This window comes from Protopterus annectens, chromosome 5.part1 (genome assembly GCF_019279795.1).
Source record: "Protopterus annectens isolate FY-2018-M chromosome 5.part1, PAN1.0, whole genome shotgun sequence".
In the NCBI taxonomy this organism is placed as follows: domain Eukaryota; kingdom Metazoa; phylum Chordata; order Ceratodontiformes; family Protopteridae; genus Protopterus; species Protopterus annectens.
Genome location: NC_056736.1, coordinates 334,461,124 through 334,476,543, shown reverse-complemented (window position 1 = coordinate 334,476,543; position 15,420 = coordinate 334,461,124). Strand labels below are relative to the sequence as shown.

The following is a 15,420-nucleotide window of genomic DNA, read 5'->3' as shown; positions in this document are numbered from 1 at the left end:
AATATTAGCTAAGCAAAGACTATCAGAAGTTCCTCTCATTACTAAATGTAGACTAGAGATTATGGCACACAAGCCAAAACAGGAAAGCTCCAAAACTATGAGCATTTAAATACTCCCATTAGGAAAGGGCTCATTCCTCAAACTTCCATTCATTATCAGTACCACACACGTTCCAAAGTGTTGATTTACAAGCAAGTGAAGGCTTGGAATGTATTGTAAACATAAGTTTATCATTTATTTTTCTTTTAAATTTGTTAAGCAAGATGAATCACTGATTACAAATGACCAATTTCAGTCTCAGCTGGGGTATTTTATGTTTAACATAAAACAAGATTTTAAAGAGATTATGTTTGTATACAACTGTTGTGTAAAGTAAGATAAACATAACGTAAAAATCAAAAAGTAATACAACATTCAAAGATTAAACAGGTTGTTCCTAGGCCAATAACCACCAGGGCCCTTACAAGCCTAGCTGTGCACCCCAAACTATTTGCATCCCTGACTATCAGTGTGCGTATACAGGAGGAAGTACATATCAGTAGGGTAACTAAGGATTTGTGGTGGGGGTGTTAAGATAACATTCTTCTTATTGATGACCTCTATACATAAGGGACATGTGGGGCCAGACAGGGGGCAAATTTATGACTTCCCATCCAACTGAGGTGGTGTTGTTTGAATAGGGTCAGGGATTAACCTTGCTTCACATGGATGGGGAGCCTATTTCACAGTGCCAGGAAACATACATGTCTCTCCAGCACATTCTGTTTCTGTCTGAACCAAAGTCTGGATCCCTTGATCTAGTGTTTTTGGTGCTTTTGTTTTGGGCATGTGCAACAGATCCATCAGGGCTAGGTCTGAGGAAACCCTGTAAGCTAGACAAAGATCTCCCCTCAGCAGGAGACCAAATTCGGAGACCGACTAAGTGACCAGTGTAGGACAGGGTATTCATGCCCTGAATTCTCCTAGTGAGAAACCTCTGTTGGTGTTCTAACTGTTGCAAGTGCCCAATTAGATACACTCAAAAGCAGGCACTATATTCAATGATAGGTCTGATAAGGGCTGAGTAGAATACATCATCTTCCTTGGACCTGGATGCCATACCCTAAATGTAAATTGGGAGCAAAATTATTTTATTATCTTAGCTACATGTTGGTCAAAGGCCAGTCTGACGTCTACATATTTTCCCCAGATCCCTTACTATTGGGTCAACTCTGTGGGTGTTTTATTGCTAGAGTAAACCAAAACGTGTTGCAATGGTGTGTTAAGAATAACCCAAAAGAAAAAACGCACCACCAGGGCTTCTGGAACTCCACACAATTTTATTGTATTAAACGTTAAGCTCTTTCATCAAACAAAAGTTGACTTCATCGGAACAAGGAACACAATTTTATCCTACAACCGTCCGTTTCTCTACAAACGTGGCAGTGGTAAGACAGAGAGAGTAGGCTTTATGTCTTACTGCTGCCACGTTTGTTGAGAAACAGATGGTTGTAGGATAAAATTGTGTTCCTTGTTCTGATAATGTCAACTTTTGTTTGATGAAAGTGCATAACGTTTAATACAATAAAATTGTGTGGAGTTCCAGAAGCCCCAGTGGTGCGTTTATTTCTGGAGTAATTAACTTGGATTGGACAGTTTTCCCAAAAGGCATTATAATGCCTTTTTTAGCAATGAGTTTTAGGCCATGGGTTTGGCACCAGTCATTACAGATCCCAATGCACAATCATCTGGGAACTTGGGTGAGCCAGAGGCCTTTAACATTAGTCTTGGCTTTCGAGAAGTAGATGCCAAACAGCAACAGGTCCAGCATGGAGCCCTGGGGTACTCCACTGGTGAATGGTCTCTTGGTGGAGGGGATCTTACTGTTTCTGACTTCTTGGTTTCTGTCTGTGAGCCAACCAGCAAGTTAAGCAAGGATGTACACAATGCAGAAAGTTGGTCAACGATGCCTGAATGGGGTGATGTATCAAATACCTTAGCCAGGTCAGTTTATTCAGTATGCAGTTTTACAGTCATCCATTGCCTTGGTGACCCTCTCAAAAGGCATCTACCAGGTTACGTAAGCATGACCTTCCCTTAAAGCCAAATTGGGAAGGGTCTGGTTGTGTAGGTTACTAATGTTCTTATTTTCATGACAATTCATTCCACGGGTTTGCAAATTAGGCTTGTTAGAATGATGGCTGTGTAATTCCCTAGGTCAGCTGATGGTCTGCCTTTGTGGAGGGGAATGACTGTTGCAGTTCTACATTCACTGGGAACATAGTCTGTTTCAATATTATAGTTGAAGAGTGCCTCAGATGGTCTTGATATGTTGTGTTTTACACTGTTCCAAGAGGGGAAACCAGGGATGAAGTCAAATCCATGGAGGCAGTGTTCTTGGCTTTAGCAAGTGTTGCCAGTACCTAATCCCTGCTGATAAACTAAAGGAAGTATGTTGGACTGAATTTCAACTGGTGGAGCTGGGGGGGGGGGGGGGGTGAAGTTTGAGCTGAATGTATCAGCAGCAGATTTATTATATCATCCAGATTAGTGAAGGTGGAACCGTTCACCACCAATTCAGCACACTGCTGTGTGATACCTCTAAGGTTCTGGACACTGCTGCAGGCCGACTGTCCTTAGCCTGTGGGACTACCCTGACCTTGTAGTTAGTCTTGGTGGACTTGATCAGACCTCTTAGTTTGTTTAGTTGTATAACAGAGCACTTGTCTTTAAGGGAATTGCTCTTTCGGATTTTGGCCACTAGTTTGATTATATACCTTGTTAAGGTGAGGATTCCACCAATGTGTTTTGTGTTTTGAGTATATTTCATGTAGGTACAGCAGGCTCTATGCAGCTATTCACATTTACAGGGACTTTGAATAATTCTGCACTGGTAGCAGTTCTCTTAAGGTTGGGGGAACCTTGAATTTTGACAAACTGTCACTTAACAAGATGTGTTTTTTCCCCCTGAATTGTTCCTAACTGTTAAATTGTTTAGCTGGAATTTTTGGGTTGATTTTTACTTCAAATGAGACAGCTTTGTGACCGAACTTCACTAGTGAGGACATGACATGGGAAGGAGCAACACTCGCCCATGCTGGTTAGTACCAGATCCAGTATTTTACTTCAACTGAGACAGCTTTTGTGACCGAACTTCACTAGTGAGGACATGACATGGGAAGGAGCAACACTCGCCCATGCTGGTTAGTACCAGATCCAGTATGTTTGATCCTCTTGTTAGAGAGTATGCACTCCAACTGGGGTGTGCATGTTAACAAATAAAGTCCAGGAAACATTGTGTCCATGAGTTTGTAGTAGTGTACGTTTCCCAGTCTATTGAGGGGTAGTTAAAAATCACCTCTAGTAGGTTTAGGTAAGAACTGTGAGACTCTAGGGAGGTAGGTGATTACCTACAACTAGCCATGATATAATGAAGGTCCTTATCTATGGTAACTTGCTAATAGTTTTGTCTTTTTAGTACTGCCTAAAAAAGACCCCAAGGGCTGGATAAAGATTTAGCCAATATCCAAAAGCCTAAGGAGGACAGGTGTAGCCCATCCTTGACAAAGCAACATGGTCCTCACCATGTCCTCCCATGCAGACAGATACTGGATTCCCCTGCAGTGACACTAGAAATTAAGCCAGTTATTAAAAATCATTTATGTTTATACTGTGGCATCATCCTTGAAGGAAGAATGCTGCTCAATCCTACCATTATAAGGAAATTTTAATGTCTAGGCATTTGCTACTATACACAGCATTATTAACAATCACTCCCCAGTGGGCAGCTCCATAGAAACTTGTCTTTGATTTATAGCAGATGAAAAACGGACTCCTATGCCCAACCACAATTTGAGCTTCCTGAAGTGCTTCCCAACTCAAAAAGACCAAGTAAAAACACCTTCAACCACAAGATATATGACCCTGGAATTTCTCAATGTAAAAGCAGCTCAAGTGCAGATTAAACAACTAAAATCATTGGCCATTTCACCTTCCACAAGGAGATTTTGAGGCACACAGAACTAGCAAAGCCAACAGACAAATGATTTTTGCCACAAAATTAAATAAATGCTTTAAAAATGCTCAAAAACAATAGTGATCACTGTATAAGCAAGTACAAATGCTAAGAATATTTTCTTGATTTACTGCTTGGATGCAAGTGGTACAGAAGATGAAGTAGTGAGAGAGTTGCAAAATGTAAGAGTATAGTTTTGTGAAGACAGTGTGGGGAAAAAGAAAATGTTATAAGACAGGCACCGACATTTGGAAAATTAAAAAAAAAAAAAAAAAAAAAAAAAAAAACGCTTTCACTGTGCATCGCTTGTCTTGCTTTTGTTTGTGCGAGTATAGGAAACTGAGAAATATAACTTACAGTGATGGTTGTATATTAGAATAATCTGTCATCTGCAATGGTCATTGTACTAAAAGCAAGACTGACTTTTCAACTGTAACTGTGGACATCTGAAGGCACCTTTTAATGAATGGAGACTAGAAATGTATTTATTTATTTATATCATATCTATTGCCTTTACCATGACAGTCTGACTGGGCAAACAGATGCCTCTTCAGTTGGGAGCCCAGGGAGAAAGGTGATGTTGTTTTCCCATCCGACTGCCTGCATCCTGTTGTAGAAGAAGGTGTGAAACCATAATGACGACAACGAAACTAGGCTTAATGAAGATACTTTAAGTAATAGTTTCTGATGGGATACGGTATCAAATGCCTTGGACAGATCCAAGAATATTGCTGACACTGAGTCACCATTATTCCTACTCTGACTGTAATGGTAAAATTTAGAAGTGCAGTTGTAGTGCTGTGGTGCGGGCAGAAGCCATGCAAGGTTGGGGTAAGAAGATTGCAGTCTGTTAACAAAAAGTTGAGAACTTCTCTACAAACACATTTTTATACAGTAGTATTCTTGACAGAGGTAAATCTCATTGCACAGAGGACAATGCAGAGGCAAGATGTATGATTTTTTTTCGAAAGTGCAGGAGCACATCCTTCCTTACCTATTTGTTAGGACTGACACTGGGAAGGATATGGCTTCTGCTGCTAGTAGATTATATTAAGCTGATATTTCATCTGGGTCCAGGATTGTAAACTAAGGAATAGCTTCTTGATCATAGCAGTAGGTACTAGCTGGAAGGTAAAGAACTTGCACTTTATGGGAGAAGAGTGGCAGGTGGAGTGTTAATAAGAAAGGTAGCCATTTGTATAAAATGAGTGCTGAATTGGTTAGCTAAACACAGGGTGGGCTGTAATGACCGATCTGGATTTAGGAGATGATTTATGGTTTCTTTGCTTCTCAATCTGCAACCTAGTATGGCAGTTCTTTTATTCATTCTGATCTTGCTTTTGGTAGCATTTCTTAGCTCTTTGTATAAATGAAGACTGGATATAGTACTGTACTCATCCAGGTTTTCCATATATTATCCTGTTGTTTTCCCTTTAGTATCTTTAGACAGCCAGGGAGAAGGACTAGTCTTAAATCCTTTTAGTTTCAGGGGAAGCATGCAAATTCATTAAAACACAACTACGGCTTCCTCCAGGTGTAGAGTTTGTAGTACCTTCTAGCGGACTGCTTTCAGGCTGGAAGTATTACTATAAAACAAACCATCACCAACATAGGAGTGCTGTCCCTTATAGCATACACAGGGAGATGATCACTTAGGACGCCTGGGAGAATATCAGCATTGGTAATATTTAGGGAGTTTTAGTATCTGGTAGGGACTGAGATGAGGGAGAATATCAGCATTGGTAATATTTAGGGAGTTTTAGTATCTGGTAGGGACTGAGATGAGACAAGAGAAACCATAGATTGTGAAACCCATAAAAATGCTATCAGTTTATCAGTCAACTGATGTTGAGACAGTCTATTATGGCAGTTTCTTGCAAAATGTTTGAGGAGACAGGAGAGAAATTCTTTTGTAGTGTCAATATTGTTACTAATTGGTTATGTATATTCCTATGATACACAGGCTTTTGTATGTATTTAGTTTGAGTGGTGTTATTAGGATCTCTGAAAGCTTAATATTTGGGGTGCTGAGACGGGAGACAGGGGCACCAAGTGGTTTGCTTTTTTTTTTACTAGATGATGGCTATACCACCACAGTTTTTTCTAGGTTTTAAATATACTATATCCTGGAGAAACAATGTCCTCATCCTCAGTTGCTTGACTGAGCCATGTTTCGCTTAGGACTAGAATATATCAGGGCAGTATTGAGCTATCCAGGCATGGACATCTGGCAATTACAAAATGCTTTTAAGGTTGGTGGTATACAGATATAAAGATGTTCAAGGGTACATGTGGGCTTGTGAAATTTAAATTTTGGTTCTAGGCTGTTTGTTGGAAGTTTCCCAGTTAACAGTAAAGTTCTTGAAGAGATTTATAATCTGTGATGTAAAGAGAGAAAGAGATGTACTAAAGTCAGAGCAAGCTGTATTAGGTACATGAAAATATGAATATTAGTTATTTTTAAAATTGTTAAAAATGAAGATTTCTGATGGCAAGTTACATGGGCTGGTATTATGAGAGGTAATAGTCGGAGCAGCAGTAAGAATATCATCTTGTAAGTAGAATTAGTTAAATGAGGAGGAGTAGGAGTAACAAAAATATATAGATTTACAACAAGGAGGGTGTTGTGGTATTTTAGTATGATTTGTAATTATATTGGTAATGAGTAAGATGCATTTAAATGAATGGGTCATCATTTGTGCTATAAAAAATGGTTTGTTGACACTGATGCAGGACTGAGTTTGAAAAGATGCATTTGAGATTGAAAAAAAGCAATGGGGAAGTAGAAATTTAGCAGAGTAGTTAACGTATGGGGAAGTAGAAATTTAGCAGAGTAGTAACGTGTGGGGAGATGTTTGGGTAATCAGACTGGTTGCGGATGTGGATGGGAGGAGACTGATGACTAGAAAAATAGACGAGGATGGGTAGGAAAGCAGAATAAGCCTGAACGTTAGCGATGGCAAACGGAGCAGGCTGAAGAAAGAAACAGTCAGTGTAAGCAACACTTGTACCATATTTCCTTTAAAGGGCAACACTTGTACCATATTTCCTTTAAAGTACAGCCACTTTCAGGTAAGTAAGTTGAAGGTACATGCAGATATGTGACAACCAAACTAGAGACTTAGTAAAAATAGAATACTGTACTGATGCTTGGGAAGTTTACTAATTTAAGTAAAGGACCTCTTCCAGAGCAGTTTTTTTCTGTAACTTTACTTAGCTTGCACTTTTATTTTTCAGTTTGGGTTCAAATTTGATTTTGTAATGGTGTGCGCCACTGCGAAACGCAAGCTTACCAGTGTTTATATCACACAAGTTAAAAAGCTCAGTAGCACAATAAAGGACATACACTGCTCTCTATTGAGATGGCCAACACTGGAGTCAGATTAATTATTTGCATGAGCAGTGGTCAGCACCAGATGAGTTAGCTTAGTTGATTAGCTGGCATATCTGAAAGCCAGGAAAGTTGGCTAAAGCTGGAAATGCTTGCAGATAGAACACAGCAGTCATCTGGAAATAGTGTTTTAAAAATGGTAGCTGTTGACTGTAATGCAAGTATTATGCAATACATTTCTATCAGGCATGCTAGCTACATTACAGAATTTATGCACACTTTAGGAAAGGCTAAAGGAATAACCATCAAAACAAACCATGTTGTTATGCCTTTAAATTGCCGATTTTTACTTTATAGTTTTTTGGTCATCAAGTCAGTGAACAAACATCTTAAAATTACAAAGTAATTTGGATTTTTACCACTAATTGTTTTGTTGGCGTCAAGATGAACTGCCAAGCATTCTAACATATTGCCCTTGTTCAGCAATATATTGCTCATCCAAGGGAGGAGCAGCACTGGGCATGTAATGCAAATATAAAATCCATTTCTGCATCATATTTACTCCTTGGGCACTTCAGTGATAATGTTCTAATGCTTTGAGAGTTAGATTGCACAAATTAAAATTCCTACACCATTTTAATAATGATAATCTGTTAGTGTTGGGCAGACAAGAGCATGGGAAGAGATTAACACAGCCATGGAACACATTAACAAACAATAATTCCAAGTTAAAGACTAAATATAAAAAAAAAAACACAAGGGCCACAGTCTAATGTCAAAGGGACTGCTACAGAAATACTATGATGTGAATAAACATGCACTGCTGTAAACTGTCAAAAATAATAGTACAGGAGAGGTGACTTTACAGAAAACAGCACTGGTCTAAAATTCAAGAACAAGAAAGATATGGGTTATCAAAGTTACAAAGAAATGGGAAAAACATAGAACTATTTCAGAGAGTGCAGACAATGACATAGAAATACAGATACTGAAATAAGTTAGAATGAAAGGCTTGTCCTGAGTAAACATAAGGAAGATAAGAAATTCAGTCTCATTTTTCCTTCAATGAAAACAATGACTTTTACCCTGCCTCACTGTTCAAACTAGCAAAGCAGTTTCCAATGAACCGACAAAACAGATGCTTGACAGAAGACTGAGAAGTGCAATTAAAGAGTAAGAGAGATGTTCTGAGCAGACATCCCTCAAAAACAGAAATAGTGCAGACTTAAGCCACATACAGTGCACAATATAACACAGACAAATGGCAACTTGAACGCTCCTCAAAAAAGACATTTCTGACTGTGAAGTCAAACAAGCACTGATCTGATTCAGTACAAAGTAGTCATGTATCTTTTACATGCAGATTATTATTCCAAGCTCCATAATATAAACCAATTGACAGATTAATGTACTAATCAAATTTGCACTTGTCGATTTTCTAGCCATGGGAATGACTTAACAGAAATGTCAAAACTTCAGAAGACTTGTAATGAATGGGAATTCAAGAGCAACAACTCCATTGGACTGTAATGAACAAGGACACGTGGAATGGACTATCAAACAGTACAAAAATATATCACAAGAAATAGCAAAAGCTACAAGAATAGTCACTTCAGAAATACTTCACTGCAGAGACTCAGTATCACACCAGCTTATTAATGGACAGAACACTGAAAATAAAATATCTACTGCAACTACAAACTTGATACCTGAAAAACAAAATTTGATGCAAAGCAATGGAATGACAGGTGATCTGAAATGTCAGGAACCACTAGAGCAAGTCTCAAAACTTGGAGACTGAATGGAAAAAAAGGACTTGCATATACCAAGTCTGAGATGGCCATTTCCCCAGAATATCCCATTTTCTCCAGAGGTATTGTGATCGCCAAGCTGGTATAATTATGTTTGGGGGTGCAGAGGGTTTAAGAAGATGAGCAATGTTTCAGATTAGCTCTCTGCTTGTGTTTTCAGTGTGTCAGCACTCTGCTTTTCAATAGGGAGCCAATGAAAATGGTCAGAAATACTATTAGGACAGAAACTAAAGAAACCACCACATTAAAAAGGGGAGACTGATTAAGAATGTAAAAGGCATAGGTCAAATTTGCACCCTGAAGCTGAAGTAACTGCTCAAGTACACAAACCAAGATACTGTGTAGTTTGTGGGGAAAAAAGTCCATACAGGAAGAATCACAAACATCTCTACTAAATAAATATGTCAAGGTTAAAGAAGAGGAGTAAACCCACTAAGGCAATCTGCCTATTTCCGAAGGAAACAGAAAGTTCAATAAGTCATTCCCAAATACAAGAATTAAATTTAGGGTAAAAAAAAGAAAAATACATTACTGGCTCCATTCAAAAAACAAATGCACCAAAAAAAGTCACCAAACATTACTTGGCAGTGGCACTGAATTAGTAGTGATCCACCTTTTACCTACAGCTTGAAAAGGTAACCAAAATGCAGGCAACCAAGTTTTTTTTTTTTTTTTTTTGGGGGGGGGGTATATTAGGAGAAAATCTATTTTTGAATGTAGCTCTGCAGTTCCATATTTAAAGGCCAGTCCAAATCGAAAAGAAACATGCAACTGTGCAGCCTATGGATGCACACTACTTATAATTTGCCAGGAGGTGTTAAAACTGTTACAGGATGACAAATGCCTAGAAGCCAGGCACCCAAGTATGAAAGAATCAGAGCCAAGGTTAGGCAGAAAAAGCTCTTCATATAGGGCTATAGTGAATGTCCTTTAAAAAGTATGCTCTATGTCCAAAGTTACTTCAAAAGCAAGTCATGTGACCAACTGGTCTTGATAACTACAAGCAAACCTATCAGCACACAAGTCTGGTATCTTCACTTCCAAGGTGTTACGCCACATTGGTTTCTAATACTAATGGAGAAACCTGAAGGTCGCACATTTGCGACTGGGTATGCTCAGCATAAGTTAGTGATCATATGTTGCTAACTAATGCACTCCAGATATGCACAAATACTGAAAGCACCAAATGGCCAAGGCCAGACACTAGGGAAACCAGTGTGCAACACTCGGGGTAACAAATGACTACCTCATATTTGTTAGCAACTTTTCTATGGTATAGGGAGATAAATTTTAATTTCATCACCATAACCTGAAAGCAAAAATCTCTGCCTTCATATTACAAAAAATAAGTAGCTGACTAGCCAACTCCCCAAACAGTGCAACATCACGAAGCATTGCTTATGATAACACCAAAACCAAGTAGGGCTACAATAAAAGGGTTTACTGTAACAGAAAAAAATAAGCATTGGAACACCTGCACAAGGAAATGCTTCATTTCTAAAACAGCTCAGCGATATATCTATATTTGCAAATAATACTCCACAAATAATGAATGACCTGCAGAAAATCATGTGAATTGAAAACACTAACAGCACCAAATGTAAATGACCAACTACTGACCAACTACTGTCCAAGCTATATGCACAAAAGTGGGAAAGCTTGGAGGAAAAAAACATCACTCCCGAACAAAGTCCGCACTTCCAATAGCATTTATGTTATGAAACATGTACATTCAAGACAACTGGGTGCATTACAGCATAGCCTGGTAAAGCCTCCAACTGCAGACCGCCCCGAAGTTAAATACCCTAATGAAAGGGAATTGAGTTATCTTCTTAATGATCCACTAAGAGACTCATGAGATAAAGAACAGCTCAGAAAAAGTTTAGACTGATTGGTAGAAAAAAAATGTCAGCTTTGCAGGGTTTGAAAAAAGTAAAAGCTGCAGAAGAGCATAGTAGTAAAGCATCCCCCACACATACACAGTGCAACCACTGATGGCACTTGTTTTAGCACAACTGAACCGCTGATGGCACTCGTTTTAGCACAACTTAAGCCAATTCCTGCAGAAGGCTACTGATTAGCAAGTTGCCAGAGAAAAATGTCTTGTGGTTTCAAATCACTGGACTGCTCTACTTACTATGACTTTTTATCATTACACCAAAGCAAAAATAAAATGTTTTACAGCTCTGAGCTGATAATACAAGACACTTAACAGAGTGCCCCATTGTTTACTGCACAGTGCAACAAATAATAACCCTTGTAAAGTGCAGCTTAGGCACATAACACACAAGCTACAAAACAAAACATGATCAGACAGCTAGAGAGTACATTCTGAGGAAAGGGCAGCTTAGATACTTGCCACACACAAGGTACGAGACAAATACTGCTGACAGCACAGACAGATGATCGACTGACCCACAAAGTATATTCTGTGCCACCGGCACAGCAAAGTGCATCTTATTCTACAGTATACCTATACTCCTGGTGACCAGTAAAGCAGGATGTCTGGGTAGTGAAGTGACATTTGTAGAAAAAATGGTTAATACATCATTGAGGCATGCTGCGTCATACAATGACAGAAACATGGGGTGTAAAGTTTTGACTCATGCAGTAATATTAAACAGCTTGGAGAACAGGGATTGTGTGCGTGACCCTCATGTACCAAACTGTAAAAGTTTTATTTTGGTCAAATATACAATGTTACAATGCCAACACTGCCATTTTTGTCTTATGGCATACCTGCAAAGCCATAGAAATTAAACAATAGGTGAACAGAATACAGTATATGCAACTGGCCACTTACGGCAATAAAGAATGTAAATCCTACTTGGAACGACTGTCTTGAACACAGCTATGGGTTGCTATCTTAGAATATCTTCCAGACAATGGAGAAAGTACAGAGGGATGTTTTAAAACTGCTGAGCAATTATTTTGAGGTTCTAATGACATAACTCTGCTCCGTCTTTTCATGCACAGGAAAGTGACACACACAACCTAAAATCCATGCCAACAGGTACAGCAACTAAGTTAAAACAAGGTAGCGAAGCTGCTCAAAACAAATACCCTTGTCACAGACAAAAGCATACATGTCACAAGCTAACAGAACTTTAGGGATCTATTCCTACCAATTTACACACTTTGTATCAAACTAATCCATTCTTATCTTGTTTCATAAGCATATGCTTAGTGTGCTGTCAAGCTGCCAACATCTTTATGTCCACCACAGCCCTCAACCAATCAGGGACATTTTTAAAGTTTTAGCCCTATTAGCTTGAATCACTGACAGAATAAGAGAATGTGGATAACATTTTCTGAAGCAAAATAAGTCCATCTAACCATTCATACCTCTCAACTGTCCAGATTTTTGGCTAATATTTTTGGTCTGGTCCTCATAAAATTTGTGGCTTCCTGGTGAATTAGTGGGATGACCCGAGGAAGTCACTAAATTACATACATTTGAGTTTGACTGCAAATCCTACATAAAACGTATGTTAAAACAAGCTGTTACTCTACCAACTTGCTAAGTTTATAAGAGCAATATTTAAAATAGGTCCCTATTTTTGGGACTTTGTGCCTCCATTTTGTCCTGCATTGTCCAGATTTCTTGCACCAAGAGGTAGGACACCACTTTTTCTCCAAAGGTCATTAGTTTTAGAAGGGATCAAGAGGGACACAGCTCAAATTGGAGTCAAAATCAGGAACAGTTGAGAGGTACTATGCCCACCATAACAATCAATACTACAAAAAAAAAAAAAAAAAAGACTACAGCAAAACATCTAAACGACAAGCATCTATATATACTAATGGCAAATTAAGTGGGACACCGTGTGTGAGCATGGGTATGTGTATATGTGGGTCGGGGGGCATACAAGTCACTAAACAACATTCTTACTTAAAATATATAAATATCAGGTGCAAACAGTAGGTATAACCCTGCTATACTTATAAACTACGGACCTCCACCCAGCGCATTTACCGAGAAAGTCCCTTTAACTAAGTTTCGGAAAGCAGTGAAGCTTTCAGTACAACCTTGTATTTTCAAGAGAATTAATGCAAATTAAGTAGAAAACTGCAATAAAAATATCGCACAACACATTATACAGCCCAAAGCCACTGTAGCAACTCATCTACTCTAATAAGAAGGATATATCCCATTTATGCAAAAATGCAAGTTATAATCGATTAGTGGAAAATGAGGGCTGCCCATATCATTTTAGCAAATGTCACAGTAAGTAAACGTTTCTTATAAAAAAATCTTAAACGCATTGGATGAACAAATAAGTTAAATTAACAATTCTAAAATATTATATAATCATATGCTGCTCAACTACAGAAAGACATGCAGGAGTTCTAACTACTACTACTACACTGAGATGGAACCACTGCACTAAGTTGACAGCCGATCAAGGACTCTGGAAATGAATTATACAACTTTAGGTCAATAGTGCTCTTAAAAAAACTTTATTCATCACACAGCCAATCACTTGCCACCCTTAACTTACTTGCTCAGGGCTTTCCCCTTCTGTACTATAACAACACCCCATTATGGGTGTTTGTGGAAGAACCAGCTAGCTGACCACCAACCGCTTGTTCTATGAGTGCAACTCCGGTTGTCTGCGTCAAATGAGCTACGATGCGTGGGGCTTACAGTGTCTCCTCACTAGTGGAACCCCTTCATTTACTCTCTTTCGGTTACTTACAATCTGTAAGCGATGTCACATGAACGGGATTTTGAAACAACAACACCAGTATTAGACTTCCGTTGAAGTGTACAAGGAAAAAAACGGAAGTTAAAATGAACCACTGTCACGTGTCAATAGAACGCTGCTGTTAAAAAACTTAGGATATAAAAAAGCTGAGAACGTGGAAAAAACTCTACTGTTTCCAGTATTGTTTCTGGTGGTAAGATTACTCATCGCCTATTGTTTCCATCAACTTTTGTAACACCAATAATAATCTATTGGAGTTACTGCAATAAGGTTCTGATAGCGGTCACGTGTTAAACGCCTGTAGAACCGTATCACCTGAGATGGGACAAAACTGCGAGACTTTCAGGGAGTTGTAGTTTTATTTATTTTAATAACAAAAGTTAAAGAACTAATGATCTAATAATGTCAATTAGGGACAGAGCTTGGCTATGGTGAAAAAGATCTCTAACGATACTTCTTAATTGTCCCTGATTTTGACTCAAATGTTAGCTTTGCCCCTTTAAATCCCTCATATTAAAAACTGGTGTGTTGAAGAAGAGGTGATGAAGTGCGTTTAATAAATAATGCCATTAAATAGAGTTTAGACTTTTTTACTTTAAAAATGAATATTAATTCATATTTTCTTAGTTTGTCGGTGTCTCAAGTTAATAGTGCTAAAATTTTGAGTGTCCCTGACTTCTGGTTTTATCCCTGATTTTTGAGAGCTAGAAATTGGGTTATTTCTTTAACCAATAACTATTTCAAATCAAAATAACCCAAAACAAAACGGGGCAAATATTAACAAACTTCTTAAGGCCGGGGAGAAAGTGAACCTGATAAATAGATTGCCTCCACTTTCAACAAGTATTTCACAGACATAGCTTACATTAACTTCATGCCAAGAAACAATTGCTTGGTATATTGTACATTCAGCAAGTAATTGTCACTCAAATAAAAAGGCTAATACAAAAGCTAAAATCTATTTCTGTGCCTCCTAACATTCCTCCATCTGAATATCTGCAAACTGAATCCAATACTATAGCCTACACCATTGCACTAGTTATAAATAGATCCATAAGTGAATTTTATGTTCCAGTCTTTTGGGAACAATATTATATAATACTTGTTCATAAAGGAGGAACAAATTATTTTCTTTGTAATTTTAGACATATTGCCATACTATTCTCTACCTCTAAAACACTTGAAAAATGTATATACAAAAACCTTTGTTAAAATCACCTTATAAATAATTTCTGACCTACGCAACATGGTTTTTGACCTGGTATCAGCACTGAAACTGTTCTTTTATCCTTCTTTAATAAAATTAAGCATATCCAAAACAAGGGGTATTCTCTTGGAAGTGTCTAAAACCTTTGATACATGTTAGACAACCTTTGTAAGAAATGGTATCCATCACACAGTGCATTAGAATTGTTCAAAAATCATATGCCTAATCGACAACACGGAGAAAATGGTGCCAAGCAGTTTCTAATTTTCTACCCAATAATCCAGGTGTTCCACACGACTTTTAGATTCATAGGTTGGCACTAGGCTATCGGCCCTAGGGCCTATACAAGCCTAGCCAAACAATTCCCC

At 38.3% G+C, this 15,420-nt stretch overlaps 1 protein-coding gene across 1 annotated transcript in view; it reads right to left on the bottom strand.

Annotated features, from left to right (window-relative positions):
- LAMTOR1 (late endosomal/lysosomal adaptor, MAPK and MTOR activator 1) overlaps positions 1 to 14,145 on the bottom strand; it is a gene marked incomplete in the record, with an annotated part of 457,624 nt that extends 443,479 nt beyond the window's left edge. Inside the window, 1 exon segment of the mRNA XM_044073018.1 lies at positions 13,639 to 14,145. Coding sequence (XP_043928953.1) covers positions 13,639 to 13,680 — 42 coding nt within the window.
- Between the last annotated feature and the right edge of the window lie 1,275 nt (positions 14,146 to 15,420).